The 19,084-nt window shown below is 53.6% G+C and overlaps 1 protein-coding gene across 6 annotated transcripts in view; it reads left to right on the top strand.

Annotated features, from left to right (window-relative positions):
* RAP1GAP2 (RAP1 GTPase activating protein 2) overlaps positions 1-19,084 on the top strand; it is a 299,993-nt gene that overhangs the window by 146,296 nt on the left and 134,613 nt on the right. For all 6 annotated transcript variants that reach the window (XM_077969813.1, XM_077969814.1, XM_028835883.2 and 3 more), the window contains one exon: positions 17,659-17,743. In XM_077969813.1, coding sequence (XP_077825939.1) covers positions 17,659-17,743 — 85 coding nt within the window. The remainder of the gene's footprint in view (positions 1-17,658; positions 17,744-19,084) is intronic.

Raw genomic sequence — 19,084 nt, forward strand, 5'->3', positions numbered from 1 at the left:
GTGTATCCTCCCAGTAGCACCAGTTTTTGGTCCAATTCAACGGTCAATGTTTACTTTTTATGACTGTGTAAACGTTTTTTATTGTTATGTGAAAGGGCACCATAATTATGTTTTCTTTCTTACATAACTTTTCATGTTTCTTGGAGTTAATGATTAACTCCTGTTTCTGCCATTAGTATTGTTTTGTAGGGACCTATCATTCTTTTTCTTTTTCTTTTTTTTTTAATTTTTGAGATAGGGTCTCACTCTGTCACCCAGGCTGGAGTGCAGTGGCACAATCACGGCTCACTACAGTCTTGACCTCCTGGGTTCAAGCGATCCTCCTACCTCAGCTTCCCAAATAGCTGGCATCACGGGTGCTTTCCACCGTGCCTGGCTAATTTTTGTGGAGAGACATGGTCTCACTATATCGCCCAATCTGGTCTCAAACTCCTGAGCTCAACCAATCCTCTCTCCTTGGCCTCCCAAAGTACTGTAATTACAGGTAAGAGCCACTGTACCTGGCCTATTTTTCTACTTTTATTTTTTCTACCACAATTACTTTAATAGACAGCCCCTCCCTCCCCTCCCCCATCTCCACCAAGCTGGCATCCATCAGATATCCTGTCAATTCCATTCTTTCCCCCAGGAGATCTCACTTCCAGAGCCCCCTATCCTCTAGTGATAGTAGCCTGCCAAGAAAGGGTGCAAGGGAGTGAATTTTTTTGAGCTCTTTCATATTTCAAAATGTCTTTATTGGTTGATAGTTTGCCTGGGTATAAAATTTTAGGTTGAAAATAATTTTCTTTAAGAATTTTGAAAGTTATTACATCATTGCCTACTAGATTCCAGAGTTGCTGTTGAAAAGTCTGATGATATGCAGATTCATATTTCTTTTCTTTTCTTTTTTTTTTTTTTGAGACAGAGTTTCGCCCTTGTCTCCCAGGCTGTAATGGTGTGATCTCGGCTCACTGCAACTTCTGCCTCCTGGGTTCAAGCGATTCTCCTGCCTCAGCCTCCCAAGTAGCTAGGATTACAGGCATGTGTTACCACGCCTGGCTAATTTTTGTATTTTTAGTAGAGATGGGGTTTCTCCATGTTGGCCAGGCTGGTCTCGAACTCCTGACCTCAGGTGATCTGCCCGCCTCGACCTCCCGAAGTGTTGGGATGACAGGCGTGAGCCACCATGCGTGGCCCAGATTCCTATTTCTCTGTATTTGGTATGTATTTATATTTTCTCTCTGGAGTCACTGAGAATTTTTCATTTGCCCAGGTGTTCTGAATTTCCTGACAGTGTTTGGGATGGATCTTTTTTTTTTTTTTTTTTTTTTTTTGAGGCGGAGTCTCGCTCTGTCTCTCAGGCTGGAGTGCAGTGGCGCGATCTCGGCTCACTGCAAGCTCCGCCTCCCGGGTTCCCGCCATTCTCCTGCCTCAGCCTCCCGAGTAGCTGGGACTACAGGCGCCCGCCACCTCGCCCGGCTAGTTTTTTTGTATTTTTTAGTGGAGACGGGGTTTCATTGTGTTAGCCAGGATGGTCTCGATCTCCTGACCTCGTGATCCGCCCGTCTCGGCCTCCCAAAGTGCTGGGATTACAGGCTTGAGCCACCGCGCCCGGCCTGGGATGGATCTTGTGTCTTCACTGTGCCGTGTACTTGGTGGACCCAGAGACTCAGGACCTTCAGTTCTGGAAGATGTTCTTGTACTATTTCCCTGCTAATCTTTCTGTTACGGTGAAACAGCAGCCATTTTATGGCGCTCGAGTTCTGCGGGTGAGGAATTCAGCTAGGGCGTGTTGGAGATGATGGCTTGTCTCTGCTTTCGCAATGTCTGGGACCTCATCTTGGGTGGCTCAGATGGCTGGAGATGACTGCGACAGTCAGCTGGGGCCATATGTCAGGAGCTGCGCTGTGTTCTCATAGCATCTGCTGGAGCTGAGATGCCCAAGGTGGTTTCTTCACGTGCATGGACGGGGATGTTTGGAACGTCTGGGCTTCTTTCTCCATGCAGCCCCTCCCTGTTCCCAGCCACAGCACTGACGGTCTCAGTCAGGCCTTTCACGTGCGGGCTTGCTTTCTCTGGAGCAAATGTTCCTAGAGGTTGAGGTGGAAGCTGCAAGAGCTCCTGTGACTCATTCCTGAAAGTGAGGTAATGTTGTGTCTGTCTCATTCTGTGGGTCAAGACTGAGTCACAGGGCCAGCCCAGGTTCAAGAGGGGAGCGCACAAAGCCATCAGTACCAAGAGATGCCAGCTTTGGGTACCAGCTGCCAGCTCCCCTCCCCTTTCTCTTTCTGGGAACTTTTTTGTCAGCTATTTGATCTTTTTTCTCTTCCCTCTTTTGTTTTCTGTATCTTTATGTTTTTGTTCTACTTTTTGGGAGATTTCCTCAACTTAGTCTTTTCATCATATTTCTTTTTTCCTTTTTCTTTCTTTCTTTTTTTCTTTTTTTCTTTTTTTTTTTTGTTGAGATGGAGTCTCGCTTTGTCGCCCAGGCTGGAGTGCAGTGGTCGGATCTCAGCTCACTGCAAGCTCCGCCTCCTGGGTTCCCGCCATTCTCCTGCCTCAGCCTCCCAAGTAGCTGGGACTACAGGTGCCCACCACCTCGCCCGGCTAGTTTTTTGTATTTTTTAGTAGAGACGGGGTTTCACTGTGTTAGCCAGGATGGTCTCGATCTCCTGACGTCGTGATTCGCCCGTCTCGGCCTCCCAAAGTGCTGGGATTACAGGCTGGAGCCACCGCGCCCAGCCTCTTTTTGTTTTTTTTTGAAATGGAGTTTTGCTCTTGTTCCCCAGGCTGGAGTGCAATGGCGTGATCTCGGCTCGCTGCCTGTAATCCTAGCACTTTGGGAGACTGAGGCTGCAACCTCTGACTCCAAGGTTTAAGTGATTCTCCTGCCTCAGCCTCCCAAGTAGCTGGTATTACAGGCACCCGCCACCAGGCTCGGCTAGTATTTTATTTTTTATTTTTAGTAGACACAGGGTTTCTCCATGTTGGCCAGGCTGGTCTCGAACTCCTGACCTCAGGTGATCTGCCTGCCTCAGTCTCCCAAAGTGCTAGGATTACAGGCATGAGCCACCGCACCCGGCCCCCTTACTGTTATTTTAATGGGCCTCAGAAGAAGTGGGATAATTAATGCGTGTGGTCAGTCTGACAGGTTCATCCTGGAAGTCTCAACAGACTTCAGAATATCTCTATTTATATCTCCTAGAGGAAGTGAGGGTACATACTTATCACTGCTTAAACATGATTTTTTACTGTGATAAATGTTATACGTCCACACTGAATGTAACCGTAAGATGAACACGGCTGTCCTCGCCATCCAGGTGAAGGGCGCTTTCGGGTTGGGAAAATGCTGATACCCCACACCTTGTGACTCCCGGGTTTTGCGAGCGGGTTCTGAAGCTGCCTGAGGCTATGACCTTGTGCGCTGGCTGCCTCTGCTCTGACCGTGGTGTAGGCCAGGCAGTGCCAGGCAGAGCCGCTGACCGCGGGAGGGAAACTGCTCTGTCGGCAGTTTCTGAGTGATGGCAGTTTCTGAGTGACGGCGTGCGTTTGAAGGGCTGGGTGCGCAGGCACCTGGCTTGGTGATTTCTTCAGCGCAGGGGAAGCGGAGCCTGTGGTGTAAGAGGGGACTTGTCTGCCACCCCCTGCTTGGCATGTGTTCTTCCCTGGGCGCCCCCCTCCCAGCCCATCCCAGCAGGCTGCCCTCTTACCTCTCCTTCCCTGCCCTTTGGAGGGCTCCTGTTCATTTTTGCTTCATGAAAGCCGGTGGGGCACAGTGGCTCATGCTTGTAATCCCAGCACTTTGGGAGGCCGAGGTGGGCAGATCACCTGAGGTCAAGGGTTTGAGACCAGCCTGGCCAACATGGCGAAACCCTGTCTCAACTAAAAATACAAAAAATGAAAATAAAAAATAAAAATTAGGCAGGGCGTGGTGGCCCATGCCTGCAATCCCAGCACTTTGGGAGGCCGAGGCAGGCGGATCACCTGAGGTCAAGGGTTTGAGACCAGCCTGGCCAACATGGCAAAACCCTATCTCTACTAAAAATACAAAAATTAGGCCGGGCGCGGTGGCTCATGCCTGTAATCCCAGCACATTTGGAGGCTGAGGCGGTGGATCACGAGATCAGGAGATCAAGACCATCCTGGCTAACATGGCGAAACTCCGTCTCTACTAAAAATACCAAAAATTAGCCAGACGTGGTGGCATGCGCCTGTAATCCCAGCTACTCGGGAGGCTGAGGCAGGAGAATGGTGTGAACCCGGGAGGCGGAGCTTGCAGTGAGCGGAGATCGCGCCACTGCACTCCAGCCTGGGGGCAGAGCGAGACTCCGTCTCAAGAAAAAAAAAAATACAAAAATTAGCCAGGCATGGTGGTAGGCACCTGTAATCCCAGCAACTAGAGAGGCTGAGACAGGAGAATCACTTGAACCCAGGAGGTGGAGCTTGCAGTGAGCTGAGATCACGCCACTGCACTCCAGCCTGGGCAACAGAGCAAGACTCCGTCTCAACACCACCACCACTAACAACAACAAAAGCCCAGGCCGGGCGCGGTGGCTCACGCCTGTAATCCCAGCACTTTGGGAGCCAAGGCGGGCGTATCACGAGGTCAGGAGATTGAGACCATCCTGGCTAACATGGTGAAACCCCGTTTCTACTAAAAAAATACAAAAAAAAATTAGCCGGGTGTGGTGGCGGGTACCTGTAGTCCCAGCTACTCAGGAGGCTGAGGCAGGAGAATGGTGTGAACCCGGGAGGCGGAGCTTGCAGTGAGCCAAGATGGGACCACTGCCCTCCAGCCTGGGTGACAGAGTGAGACTCCGTCTCAAAAACCAACCAACCAACTAACCAACCCCAAAAGCCCTACCTGCTGTCCCTGAGGGCCTCCACCCCTCCCATGGCCTCAGCTTCCACCTCTGTTCTTGTTGCACCTGTCCTGCTTAGGTTTCAGTGCTGTTCTGATCCCATTTGGGTGTCCCAAGGGCCCCCGACTTGCCGCGTGTCCAGAAAGAGAGCCTTATCATCTGCGTCTCGCAAAGCTGACTCTCCTCTGTGTCATGGCTGAAGCGTCTGTCATTCCATTTTCTGAAACCCAGGTCACTTGGTGTGTTTAGCTCTCAGCCCCTCCTTTACTTTCTGTCACCAAATTCTCTTAATTTTGCTCCCAAAATGCCCTTATGACTGACCCTTTCGTCTCATTTCTGTGGCTGTGAGCGCAGTGGAGGGTAGCGCCCCTCGGCCCCTTTTCAGTTTTCCCCCGACCCCTCCCTTCCAGCCACTCCGTTCTCTCTCTGCTGCTTGCAGAGTCCTCCAGCAAAGCCTCAGGCCCCTTGGCTTCCTCCCTTTGCCCCCGAGAGACAGTTCGGCATGCAGCACCTTTTCCCAGCGTCACTGTCCACGCAGCGCCGGCACTGTTTGTCTTGTGTGTGTGTCACCTGTCTCAGGCCCATAACGTTTTCCTTCAACTGGCTCAGGTGTTAAAAATTCAATGGACTTGTTTCAGAAGGCACCTTTATGTCACTACCATAAAAGGAAAATCAGGGTGGCCTGCCACAAAGAGGGTCTCTGTCAAAGCTCCATAAGTGACTGTCATAGTGAAGACCATGCCAGGTGCCCTCCGGGGCCATCAGGGATGCATGCATCTGCTCTGGGAAGCCGTGGGCCATGGGAGCTCCTCTCCAGTGGGCCCCTTCTCCTCCTCAGAGGGAGTGTGGCACGTGGTTAAGGCCACAGACCCTGGAGCCAGGCGTGTGTCCAAGCCTCGCTCTGCTCCTTTCCAGCAACATGACCTTGGCCCGGTTAACCTCTCTGAGCCTCGTTTTCCCCGTCTGTAAAAGGGGTTAATACTATTTCCTTCAGTGGACTGTGGTATTAAATGAGATAGTGTACGTGGATCACTTCACACAGTGCCCTAACCCTTGAGGCCTGTTTGCTGGCATTTGGCCTCCCCTGCCACTTTTTTTTTTTTTTTTTTAGATGGAGTCTGGCTCTGTTGTCAGGCTGGAGTGCAGTGGCACGATCTTGGCTCACTGGAACCTCCGCCTCCTGGGTTCAAGCGATTCTCCTGCCTCAGCCTCCCGAGTAGCTGGGATTATACAGGCGCCCACCACCATGTGTGGCTAATTTTTTGTATTTTTAGTAGAGTCGGGGTTTCACCATGTTGGCCAGGCTGGTTTCAAACTCCTGACCTCTAGTGATCCACCTGCCTTGGCCTCCCAAAGTGCTGGGATTACACTTGTGAGCCACTGTGCCGGCCTGCCCTCACCTTTTGCCAGCCTGCTGTGCCCTCGAATGGTGTGATGTGTCTCCTGGGCATCAGCGACACTGGTGGTCTCTCTGTTGTGCTGGTCACCTTCCTCTGTGTTCTGCCTATGTGCCCTCCCTTTCCCCGTTTCTCCCGTAGGTCACTGCTGGACTCTTCCCTGGGCCTAGCCATGGCCTCCTGTGCGATCCCGTAGCTGGTCTCCCAAGGACAGCCAGCCCTCTCCTCCCTGTGACCTCATGGCACTTGATTCTGCATCTCTCGTTTTACCCCCGTGACCCCACAATTCATGTTTGGCACTTGGGTCTCTCACGTGGCTGTGCCGTGCCTGCAGGATGGTTTTTTGCATTTTGCCCGGATCGTTTTCTCAGATGCTTGTGCATCTCACAGATGTTGCCTCCCATGCTGAGACACCACCCTTAGTCCCCGAGAACGCAGACTTAAAACACACAAGAAGGGCCGGGCGCGGTGGCTCAAGCCTGTAATCCCAGCACTTTGGGAGGCCGAGGCGGGCGGATCACGAGGTCAGGAGATCGAGACCATCCTGGCTAACACGGTGAAACCCCGTCTCTACTAAAAAATACAAAAAAAAAACTAGCCGGGCGTGGTGGCGGGCGCCTGTAGTCCCAGCTACTCGGGAGGCCGAGGCAGGAGAATGGCGTAAACCCGGGAGGCAGAGCTTGCAGTGAGCTGAGATCCGGCCACTGCACTCCAGCCTGGGCGACAGAGCGAGACTCCGTCTCAAAAAAAAAAAATAAATAAATAAAAATAAAACACACAAGAAGAAGGCGTTGGCCAGTGTCCCCTCCTCGCTCCCCGCTGTGGTACTTGGGCTGGGTGGAGCTGGCTTTCCCATTGCAGTGGGAAGGAGCACTGGAGTGGGAGTCAGATCTCAGGGTGGAGGTCCAGCTCTCGTGTTTTCTGACTCTGACCCCAGGCTCCCATAGAACTCGGAATCTCTGCTGGCTTGGGTGTGAACCATAAAGCATGCGTCAGTTCTAAAAGCTGCTTGTCTGGTGAAGGCTTATTTTCCCAGTGTGAGGATTTGCCTACGTGGGTACATTGGTCCATCACTCTGAGACTTGTGCACAAGGAGGCCCAGATGTCCCCAAACAGAGGGCTGTGGAGGGGCTGTAGAGGTTCTGCGGGTGGTCTGCCCATAGGGTCCTGTTCCTCCTGGCTCCTGCCCTTTCTCCTAGTCCTGGTTCAGTTTAGGACTTCAGGTCCTCTAGGGAAGGACGGCGCTGTCCTCATCCAGTGCACCTGGAGAGCAGCAGGAGTGTCTTCTGAAGCTGCAGCCAGAGTCTGAGCCAGGTCTCCCTTTGTGCCCACATGCAGCCACGTGGTCCTGCACAGGGCGTAGCCTGCAGCAGAGACTCCAGCTGGCACATCGCCCGCACAGCCTGGGCCTCCTGCTCTCTGTCTGCTCCGTGCAGGGGACCAGTAGCCCCCTTTGACCCTCTCCCTTTTCTGTCCCCTCACTTGAGGGCCCTGACACTTTATAAACGGGTGTCCAGTTCAGGCGCGCTGGCTCACGCCTGTAATCCCAGCGCTTTGGGAGGCTGAGGCGGGTGGATCGCCTGAGGTCAGGAGTTCGAGACCAGCCTGGCCAACATAGTGAAACGCTGTCTCTAATAAAAATACAAAAAATTAGCTGGGCGTGGTGGTGGGCGCCTGTAATCCCAGCTACTTGGGAGGCTGAGGCAGGAGAATTGCTGGAACCCAGGAGGCGGAGGTCACAGTGAGCCAAGATTGTGCCATTGCACTCCAGCCTGGGCAACAAGAGCAAACCCCGTCTCAAAACACAAAACAAACAGAAAAACGGGTGTCCAGAAGCTAGTTGTGCTTCCTGACATGTTCCTCCTGGAGACTTTTTTTTTTTGAGATGGAGTCTCGCACCGTTGCCCAGGCTGGAATGGGTAACGATCTTGGCTCACGGCAGCCTCTGCTTCCCGGGATCAAGTGATTTCTGACTAACTTTTGTATTTTTAGTAGAGTTGGGGTTTCACCATGTTGGCCAGGCTGGTCTCGAACTCCTGACCTCAGGTGATCCGCCCGCCTCGGCCTCCCAAAGTGCTGGGATGACAGGCGTGAGTCACCGCACGCCCGGCTCCTCCTGGAGACTTGGTGCTCACTCCCCTCCAGTGTGGCCTGAGGTGAGTTGGAAATGGGGCCTCTTCCTTGGAGAAGAGAAGAGAGGCTTGCTGTGGGGTTTGGGTGGCTCCCTCGGCTCTCCAGCCTCCACGTGCTTGTTTGCATGATGAGGCTGTCGGGTGGTATCTGGTGATTTCTCCCATGGCTGCTGCTCTCTGCGTCCGTGAACCCTGGGATTGAATTGGGGTGGGGATTGCCATTTTGCATTTTCTGCGGAGTCCTTTTTTTTTTTTTTTTTTTTTTTTGAGATAGGGTCCCGCTCTGTCACTCGGGCTGGAGTGCAGTGACGTGATCACGGCTCACTGTAGCCTTGCCCTCCTAGGCTCAAGTGATCCTCCCACCTCAGCCTCCTGAATAGCTGGGACTACAGGCACGCACACACCGGGCTAATTTTTAAATTTTTTATAGAAATGAGGTTTCACCATGTTGCCCAGGCTGGTCTCGAACTCATGGGCTCAAGCAATCCTCCTACCTTGGCCTCCCAAAGTGCTGGGATTACAGGCGTGAGCCACCTTGCCCAGCCATCTGGGGAGCTTTGAATCACCAAAGGTCTAGAGTTGGTGCCCGGAATCTCTGGAAACCTGTCAGAGTGTGTGCTGGGATGGGCTGTGACCCCAAGGTCAGCCATGCCAGGTGCAAACAGGTGCGCAACACCTGCTCCTTCTCAAGCTACCCATTCACTCCGCCTGTGGGAGCCTTTTGTTCCTGAATCCAATGTCCTCTTCCCTCCCCCACACTCTGCCAGGTCTGCTGGGCTCATGCCCTTTTTGCCTTCCACACTGGCCCCAGCACAGGCATGAGGGTCATCAGTACTGTCATCCCATGTCTGTCCCCTTGGGGCTTGGAATTGAGCCATGTGCATACACCCGGGGCCTGGCGGTTCCCACACAGCTGCTGGGCTCCCATGTCCCTGCCTCCCAGCTTAGCATCCACAGTATGTGGGGCAGCGAGTGCCCAGATCTGAAGACGTCCCTGCCCTGTCCACCTCTGCCTTCTAGTCAGCTTTCTGCCTTGGCTCCTCCTCCTCCCTACCCATTCTTCCAGTTGATTTGAGCCTCGGCAACGAGGCGACCAGCTATTGTGTTTTTGCTGCGTACCAGGCACTGTGCTAAGTGCTTTCTGGGCCTTATTGATAACACCCCATGAGTTAGATAGTAGTCACACCGTTTTACAGATGAGGAAGCTGAGGCACAGAGAGGTGAGATAACCTGACCATGTAGTGAACCGGAGTGGTGCTGGAGTATTGATTAGCAGGCGTATTGATTAGCAATTGCATCCCGTTCCCCTCTCCCTGCAGCCCCTGGCGACCACTCGTCACCGTTCTGTGGATTTGGCTGTTCTGTGGATTTCATGGAACTGGAGTCACACAGCTTGCGGCGTTTTGTGCCTGGCTTCTGTCACTCGGCACCGTGCTTCCTGGCGCATCCGTGTTGTAGCATGCATCAGTTCTTCATTCCTTTTCTTTCTATTGTCGTTATAGTCATAAGCTATCATTGTTTGTTTTTATTTTTATTTTTAAATTTAATTTTATTTATATATTTTTTTGAGACAGAGTCTCACTCTGTCGCCCAGGCTGGAGTGCAGTGGCGCCATCTCGGCTCACTGCAAGCTCTGCCTCCTAGGTTCATGCCATTCTCCTGCCTCAGCCTCCCGAGTAGCTGGGACTACAGGTGCCCGCCACTACACCTGGCTAATTTTTTGGTATTTTTTTAGTAGAGACGGGGTTTCACCGTGTTAGCCAGGATGGTCTCGATCTCCTGACCTGGTGATCTGCCCGCCTCGGCCTCCCAAAGTGCTGGGATTACAGGTGTGAGCCACGCCCAGTCACTTATTTTTATTTTTTTGAGATGGAGTCTTGCTCTGTCACCCAGGCTGGAGTACAGTGGTGCAATCTTGGCTCGCTGCAACCTCTGCCTCCCGGATTCAAGTGATTCTCCTGCCTCAGCCTCCTGAGTAGCTGGGATTACAGGCGTGCACCACCATGCCCGGCTAATTTTTTGTATTTTTAGTGAGACGGGGTTTCGCCGTGTTAGCTAGGTTGTTCTGGAACTCCTGACCTCAGGTGATCCGCCTGCCTCGGCCTCCCAAAGAGCTGGGATTACAGGCATGAGCCACCCTCACAGTCCTATTTTTATTTTTGAAAATTAATTATTTTTACTTCATTTCTTTTTTTTTTTTTTTGAGAAGGAGTCTCACTTTGTCTCCCAGGCTGGAGTGCGGTGGCGTGATGTCGGCTCACTGCAAGCTCCGCCTCCCGGGTTCACGCCATTCTCCTGCCTCAGCCTCCTGAGCAGCTGGGATTACAGGCGCCCGCCACCTCGCCCGGCTAATTTTTTGTATTTTTTAGTAGAGACGGGGTTTCACCGTGTTAGCCAGGATGGTCTCGATCTCCTGACCTCGTGATCCGCCCACCTCGGCCTCCCAAAGTGCTGGGATTACAGGCGTGAGCCACCGCGCCCGGCCTACTTCATTTGTTTGTATGGGTGAGCAATATTCCACAGTATGGAACAACCGAATTTTATTTATCTGTTCGTTGGCGGACGGACACTCGGATTGCTTCCCCCTCTTGGCCATTATGAATCATGTTTCTTGTTCCTTTTGGTTTGGTTTTCCCGAGAAACTCTTTGCAGCCCAGCTGTCTGTATTCCTCTAGCTTGGCTATTTGGGAAGCAAGAGAAAGTGTAGCTGAGTGTGGGTGGATGGCTGGGAGCGGGCGTGGGGAGGGATGCAGGAAAGGGGAGCTTCAGGCTTTGGGAGAACCCCGTGTGGAGGGGGCCTTACTCCTGTCCCAGAGCCATCTGCTGCTAGCTGAGTGTTTTTCCTGTGGTTGATTATTAACCAATGGTTATGATCCTGAGAGTCGATCCCCAGGCTAGAACTGGTACTCATTTGAGGTGCCAGGAATGTTTTCCAAGGCGTTTAAACAGCTCTGGACCCTTGCTTCTGTCTCCCCTTGGAGACCACATCAACATTTTATGAGTTATAATAATAAGAATCATCATCATCATAGTCTACATTTATACAGGACTGCATGTTTTATTTCACAGCTGTTATTTTTTTTTTAATCAACTAAGTTTTTTGAAACGGAGTTTCGCTCTTGTCGCCCAGGCTGGAGTGCAGTGGCACGATCTCAGCTCACTGCAACCTCCGCCTCCCGGGTTCAAGCGATTCTCCTGCTTCAGCCTCTCAAGTAGCTGGGATTACAGGTGTGTGCCACCACGCCTGGCTAATTTTTGTATTTTTAGTAGAGTTTCACCATGTTGGCCAGGCTGGTCTCGAACTCCTGACCTCAGGTGATCCACCCGCCTCAGCCTCCCAAAGTGCTGGGATTACGGGCATGAGCCACCGCGCCCGGCCACAGCTGCTATTTTAAACTCCTTGGTACATTATTACCCCTATCTTTGCAGATGAAGGAAACAAGACACAACGAGGTAACTTAACCAAGGCCTCACAGCTGGGTAGCAGGCAGAGCCAAACTTGAACCCAGGAGTGCCTTGATTCCGAGTGTAGGATGCCCTCCACAGTGATGTGTGAGACATGACAGTTGCAGTGACCTCAAGATGGTCTGAGGCAGAACCCTCTGAGGGTGGAGGCGAGGAGCCTGCAGGCCTGGGTGCTGTCACAGGGGCTCCCCTAGGGGTCTGTCCAGCTCCGTCTGGGTGAATCATGGCCTTTGACTTCTCAGTTTCCACTCCAGGCCTCTATGACCATTTCCTCCAGAGATTTGCATTTGGCCAAAGCTGTCTAGGATGCGTCCTGGTCTCCCTGAGCCGCCCCGTGTGCCCCTGTGTCTCCTGTGCTTCTAGGGAGGGAAAGCGTCTCAGAGCAGGGAACCTCAGTGCCATACGAGAATGGGCAGCGCCTCCAGGACCCCCGCAGGTGGCAGAGGCTCTCTGACCCGCCTCTCTAGCCTGCCCTTACCACCCTTCTCTTTGAACTGAGTACATAATCTTCCTCTTCTCTTCCTCTGGCTTCTCTCCATGCTCTTTTTCCCTTCTCTGCTTTCCAAGCTGTCCCCATCTCCAACCCCTCCTCTCATGGGTCCTTGTGGGTGCCTGGGTGGGGCTGGGACCCCGCGTTGTTAGAGTTGCATGCAACTGTGGGGCCGGGTTGCTTGAGGGGTGCAGCTTTCAATCTCTGCCTTGACACGTGGCGAGATGGGTCCCTGTGGGTCACAGGGAAGTTGTCACCTCAGCTAAGGATTTACCTTGTGCGTCTAATGAGAACACATTCAAGGTTATCCCTTGATAAAATCACATCACTTTCACCTCATGTGTGATATGTTTGCCTGAGTGGGAGAAAAAGGGATAGAATTGCATCAAGCACCGTGTCACTTAACTCTCTCTTATCTCAGTGCCAGCTGGTGGCTGGGCTGGGCTGTGCCTGGCCATCCTTGGGAGGGTGGCTCACGTGGAAATGTCATTGTCCTGGGAAAGGACAAGGCTGAGAAGAGCTGATCAGAGCAGGGGTGGTGAGGCAAGAGCAGGATTTCGTCTTCATTTTTTTTGGCTCTCTAGGTCAAGGCTAGAACCTGGGGCCCGGGTGCTGCATTCATTTCCTAGGGCTGCCATTGCCAAGGACCTCAGATGGCTTAAAGCCACATTTGTTATTTCAGTTCTGGAAGCCAGAAGTCCAAAGTCAAGGTGTCGGCAGCGCCATGCTCCCTCTGCGGGCTCTAGGAAAGAATCCTTCCTCGCCTCTTCTAGCCTCTGGCAGGGTCGGCAAGCCTTGGCATGCGTTGGTTTGCAGCCGCATCGCTCCTGTGTCTGCCTTCGTTGTCATGAGGCGTCCTCACTGTGTGTTTCTTCACATTATTGCCTTCCCTTCTTTTTTTTTTTTTTTTTTTTGAGACAGAGTCTTGCTCTGTCACCTGAGCTGGAGTGCAGTGGCGCGATCTCGGCTCACCGCAGCCTCCACCTCCTGGGTTCAAGCGATTCTCTAGCCTTAGCCTCCTGAGTAGCTGGGATTACAGGCGCCCCCCACCACACCCGACTAATTTTTGTATTTTTAGTAGAGACAGGGTTTCACCATGTTGGCCATGCTGGTCTCGAACTCCTGACCTCAAGTGATCTACCCGCCTCAGCCTCCCAAAGCACTGGGATTACAAGTGTGAGTGGGCACCCGGCCAGCCTTCCCTGCTTATAAGGACACTGGTCCTATTGAATTAAGGACCATCCTATTGACCTCATCTTGACGTGATTATATGTGTAAAGACCCGATTTTCAATAAGGTTTTATTCATAGATACTGGGGGTTAGAACTGCAGTATATCTTTTTTGGGGGACACATGGTGACCTGTAACAGGCAGTTAGCTCTTAAACAAGAGGGAGGGCTGGAGCCAAGAGTGAGGATGGTACAATGTGGCCCTTGTCCCCCATAGATGCCACTCGAAGCCATCTGTATACCAAGGCAGGGTGGGTCCTACCTTGTGACCTAGAGCTTGTGTGTAGTTCTGATTTTTTAAATTTAAATTTAAATTTAATTTAATTTAATTTTATTTTATTGAGACAGAGTCTTGCTCTGTTGCCCAGGCTGGAGTGTGGTGGTGCGATCTTGGCTCATTGCAACCTCCGCCTCCTGGGATCAAGCGATTCTCCTGCCTCAGCCTCCCGAGTAGCTTGGATGACAAGCACGTGCCACCATGCCTGGCTAATTTTTGTATTTTTAGTAGAGACGGGGTTTTGCCACGTTGAACAGGCTGGTCTCGAACTCCTGACCTCAAGTGATCCGCTCCCCCCCATCCTCCCAAAATGGTGGGATTACAGGCGTGAGCCACCGCTCTGGGCCCAGTTCAGATGTTTTTGAGGGTGGCAGTCATGTCTTCTGCCCACCCTGGCACCCCCTCTGGAGTCGTGGACACAGCACTGGAGCTTGCATGAGGCTGGTCACCCACCACCGGTGCTCATGTCTGCTCTAGCGCCGTCCAAGTTCCCAGGCATCATTCAGGAAATCCTTCTGGTCAGAAGCTGCCTTGTATTCCGACTTGAGAGTCCGCCTCACTTCCTAGAGACTGGCCCCAGGAGCTTAGCCAGTGTCCAGTAGAGACCGGCCCCAGGAGCTTAGCCAGTGTCCAGTAGAGACCGGCCCCAGGGCTTATCCAGTGTCCAGTAGAGACCAGCCCCAGGGCTTATCCAGCATCCAGGGGGAAAGGGCTGGTGCAGGGGAGAGGGGCTCAGCTCAGGGAATGTTGGCTGCTGTACCCCTTTGACCGGGACTCAGGGCCTTGGACAATAATCTGGTGCCATAGGCGTGGACATCTTGTGCCTGATGGGGAGAAATAGACAGCATGACTGTGTGTATGAGCGTCCCATGACTGGTGATGTTAAAACCAACTCTGTCCTCCTCTGGACTGTGTGTGCCTGGAGAGCCAGGGCTGCTGTCCATCAAGGTGCGTGTGAGCCATCTCCAGAGGTCCTCTGCTAAGCCCAGAGTAGCCCTATAGCATCTGGTGGGGGCTTGCTTTACTTCCCCTCCCTGCATGCTTTTCCTTGCCAGGCTCCTAGCCTCACAGGGGAGCAGCCTTCATCCTCACCATGGACCTTGAGAGGACCCAAGGGTGATGCCTCCTGCTTGATCATTCTTCGTTTCCCCCATCATGGCTCTCAAAGACCTGGCCCATTGAGGAGGAGCTGTGGCTGTTTGGGAGTGGGCTAGGTGGAGGAGGGGGTGAGCTTGTGCTGGACCCAGCTCTGTTGTGTGCACAGGCAGGTGAGTGTCCGGCAGAGCAGCCAGGCTGGAGCCTATGGTGGTAACGTCCAAGGCCGTACATGGAAGGAGGCTGGCAGCTCTAGCTGAGAGGTAACAGGAACTGGTGCCTGCCTTTGTGTGTGTGTGAGTGTGTGCACACACCTAGGTGCTGTCTTGGCCCTGATGGTTTCTTGAGCCAGTTACAGCCCTGGATCAGGCGGGAGGGTCTCCCCTCTCCAGCTGTCAAAGCTTATATCAACAAGGTCCAGGAAGAAAGAAAGAGGAAGGGAGATGGGGAGCAGAAGACAGGGATTGCCAGGTTCAGGTTAATGGGGTGAAATGGATCCTCTGCCAAGCCAGGTAGTCCCCAGGCCCTTCATCTGGCTCCCTAGTTGACCACAGGGAGGGGTAGTCAACTGCGGGGGCAGGCAGGGGTACACAAGGCCCTGTGGGCCTAGCGTGGAAGTGTTCTCAGCCTGGTCCTGCCCCATGGGCCACGGGGAGCCAGGCAGGATGGGGTCTGGGCCTGGAAAGCCGGAGGGCTGGGCTCGTAGGGAGGGTGGGTTTCCGTCATGAAGGTGCGGGGTTGGAACTGTTGCTTCGCTGGCAGGACTTGGGCTGGGAAGAGGTGCAGAAGGATTCTCCGGAGGTGGCAGTGGGGGTGCTTTGGTCATTTACGCAGGACCTGGGGGTTGGGCTGACTCTCAGCTGCTTCAGAGCGGGGCTCTCTAGAGGAGGAAACACTTGTAAAGTTGGGGGCTTTGACGGCTCAGCCCGGCCCTCTTCGGCTTTTAATACGGTTCTCCCAGCCCCTTCGTCCCCTCCTGGGTACAACCAGGGCTTGTTCAGGACACTGGAGTCCCTCACCCGGGGATTCCCCAGGCTCTGCCCAGCTGGCCCTGTTGTGCAGCCGTGGCCCTGAAGGCTGATCCCATGCCAAACAGTCTGCCTGGTGATGGGGCCGCAGACAGCACTCCCCGGTCACCAGCGAGGGCCAGATGGAAAGTGGGGAGTGTGTGAGCGCGGCAAACTCGTCGCAGTCATGTTGCCATGGCGACACAACTCTGTTTAGCTGCCTGTCCACCGTCCTAGCCCACACGGACTAAATTAAGTTTTACCTGCAGTTGCACGGCAGGCAGCCCTGTCTCCCGAGGACAGCTTTTTGACCAGGGCCTGTGTGTGTGTGTGTGTGTGTGTGTGTGTGTGTGTGTGTATGTGCAGAGGGGCTCAAGAGAGAATGCATCCCCGTTTCTCCCCTCCTCTTCTCCCACCCAGCCCCACTCCTGGGTCTCTTTAGCCCCGTGGTTCTCAGACTTCACCGTGCGGCAGAATCACCTGGAGAACTCGTTGGAGAGCAGGTTCCCGGGCTCATCACTGGAGAGTCTGGTGTGCACCAGAGAATGTGCATATCTTTCAAGTTCCCAGGTGCCGCTGGTGGTCCAGGGACCATACTTAGAGTAGCACTACTTTAGATTTTGGTGCATGGGAGTAAAGAAAGTACTCCTGGCCGGGCACGGCGGCTCACGCCTGTAATCCCAGCACTTTGGGAGGCCGAGACGGGCGGATCACGAGGTCAGGAGATCGAGACCATCCTGGCTAACATGGTGAAACTCCGTCTCTACTAAAAAATACAAAAAAACTAGCTGGGCGAGGTGGCGGGCGCCTGTAGTCCCAGCTACTCGGGAGGCTGAGGCAGGAGAATGGCGTGAACCCAGGAGGCGGAGCTTGTAGTGAGCCGAGATCGCGCCACTGCACTCCAGCCTGGGCAACAGCGTGAGACTCCGTCTCAAAAAAAAAAAAAAAAAAAAAAAAAAAAGATCTTCTAATGGGAAACAATTATAAATAAAAGATGAACGGCCGGGCGCGGTGGCTCAAGCCTGTAATCCCAGCACTTTGGGAGGCCGAGACGGGCGGATCACGAGGTCAGGAGATCGAGACCATCCTGGCTAACACGGTGAAACCCCATCTCTACTAAAAACACAAAAAATTAGCCGGGCGTGGTGGCGGGCGCCTGTAGTCCCAGCTACTCGGGAGACTGAGGCAGGAGAATGGCATGAACCCGGGAGGCGGAGCTTGCAGTGAGCTGAGATCCGGCCACTGCACTCCAGCCTGGGCAACACAGTGAGACTCCATCTAAAAAAATAGAAAAGAAAATGCTCCCAACTCTGGTTTCTGCTTTTTTTTTTTTTTTTTTTGGAAACGGAGTTTCATTCTTGTTGTCCAGACTGGAGTGCAGTGGCGCAATCTCAGCTCACTGCACCCTCCACCTCCCAGGTTCAAGTGATTCACCTGCCTTAGCCTCCCAAGTAGCTGGGACTACAGGCGCCTGCCACCACACCCAGGTAATTTTTGTATTTTTAGTAGACACAGGGTTTCTCCATGTTGGTCAGGCTGATCTCAAACTCCTGACCTCAGGTGATCCGCCTGCCTTGACCTCCCAAAGTGCTGGGATTACAGGCATTAGCCACCTAGCCCAGCCTGCATTGTATGTTAAACTGTGTCCCAGAGCATAGTCACTCTTGGAGGAGAGAAGGGAAGGCGCAGGCAGGTCCTCACTCACCTCTTTTGGCCTCTTCACAGGAAGCAGGAGCTGGCCAACAGCTCGGATGTGACCCTCCCAGACCGGCCGCTCTCGCCTCCTCTCACGGCTCCTCCCACCATGAAGGTAAGAGGCTTTGATTCAGGGAGGCAGGGAGGGGAGCGTGTGGGGAAGTCGTGAGGCCTTGCTGTGGCTTCGGCTCCAGGCCCAGCAGCGTCCGTCGAAGTGGGGCTGTGGAGTGTCCCGACCCCTCGGAGGAGGCGACGTCCAGTTAAGCACCAGTGAGGGGGGAAGTGTGACAGGAGACTCAGTGTGTCTGTGTCAAGGGGCGGTGAGGACATTGACTGGGGTTGAAATGGGGTTGGCGGGACTCTTGGTAATTGGTAGTGGAGTTTGGGAACAAGGGGCCCAGCCAAGAGGAAGTCGGGGGACAGAAGGCAGCTGCCCCGAAGGACTGCCTGGGGCTGGGCTGTGGCCGGCACCCTCCTGGGACTTGAAGGGTGCCTGCATGCTGGTCTGCTGGCCTCTGGCTGGCCCTTCCGAGCTGGGCCTCTTCACACCAGAACCCGTGGAAGGGTTGGCTGGAGGTTCGGGTCGGGGTGGCAGTTATTTTCCTATCAGCACTTCCTTCGTGAGCCGTTTTCCTGGGGAGACCACAGTCCAGGCTGCCAGGCCCAGGACCTTCTCACTCCTGGACGGGAGCCGAGGGTGCAGTGCCCTGTAGCCACCATGACCTTCCCCCATCTCTTTTCAGTTTGATGCTTTGGTGGGATGGCCACACAGGCCTGAGCTGGTCCTCAGAGAAGACTTTTGGCTCAGCCAGTGTTTCTGTATAGGCTGGCAGGCATGCTCTCCCTTCCTGCCTCCCTCCCTCCTTCGCACTCTGTGGGGTGAGTGAGGACTAGCGCTGAAGAAGGCACCTGCCCCTTGAGTCATCTGAGGGGACATCTAGGCCAGCTCCTCTCTCTATCCTGGGGCTGTGCTCTGAGTGGCTCACAGGGGATCATCAGGCATCTCTTCCTCGCTGCTCTGCATCACCCCTCCTCTTCCCTAAACCTAATCTCTTGCAAGATGACAACCCATAGGAAGCAGATAAAACCCATCCATCTTCCTGTTGTTGTCCTGCATCTGATGCCCATCACACACAGAGCCACGCGGTATGCCTCGAGGAGCCTACGTGTTGAGGGGCAGCCAGAGCCTGCCCCGGGTGGGTTAAGTGGTCAGTGGTGGGTGGGGGCAGGACAGGGTACAGTACCCAGGGGGCAGTGGAAGCCAGACCACCTTCACTAGCCTAGTGTCTGCCCCAGCACCCAGCTCAGTGTTGGTATCTGAGCCAGGTGCCAGCCTGGCCCTTTGCACAGGGTAATGCTAAGAAGCCTGTTACTATTCCGAGTGTCCCGTTGGTCTACAAAGGTGGCTGTGGGATGCTTGTCTCTGTCCTCAAGGATGGCAGGAGTTTGCAGGGAG

This window comes from Macaca mulatta, chromosome 16 (genome assembly GCF_049350105.2).
Source record: "Macaca mulatta isolate MMU2019108-1 chromosome 16, T2T-MMU8v2.0, whole genome shotgun sequence".
Lineage (NCBI taxonomy): Eukaryota > Metazoa > Chordata > Mammalia > Primates > Cercopithecidae > Macaca > Macaca mulatta.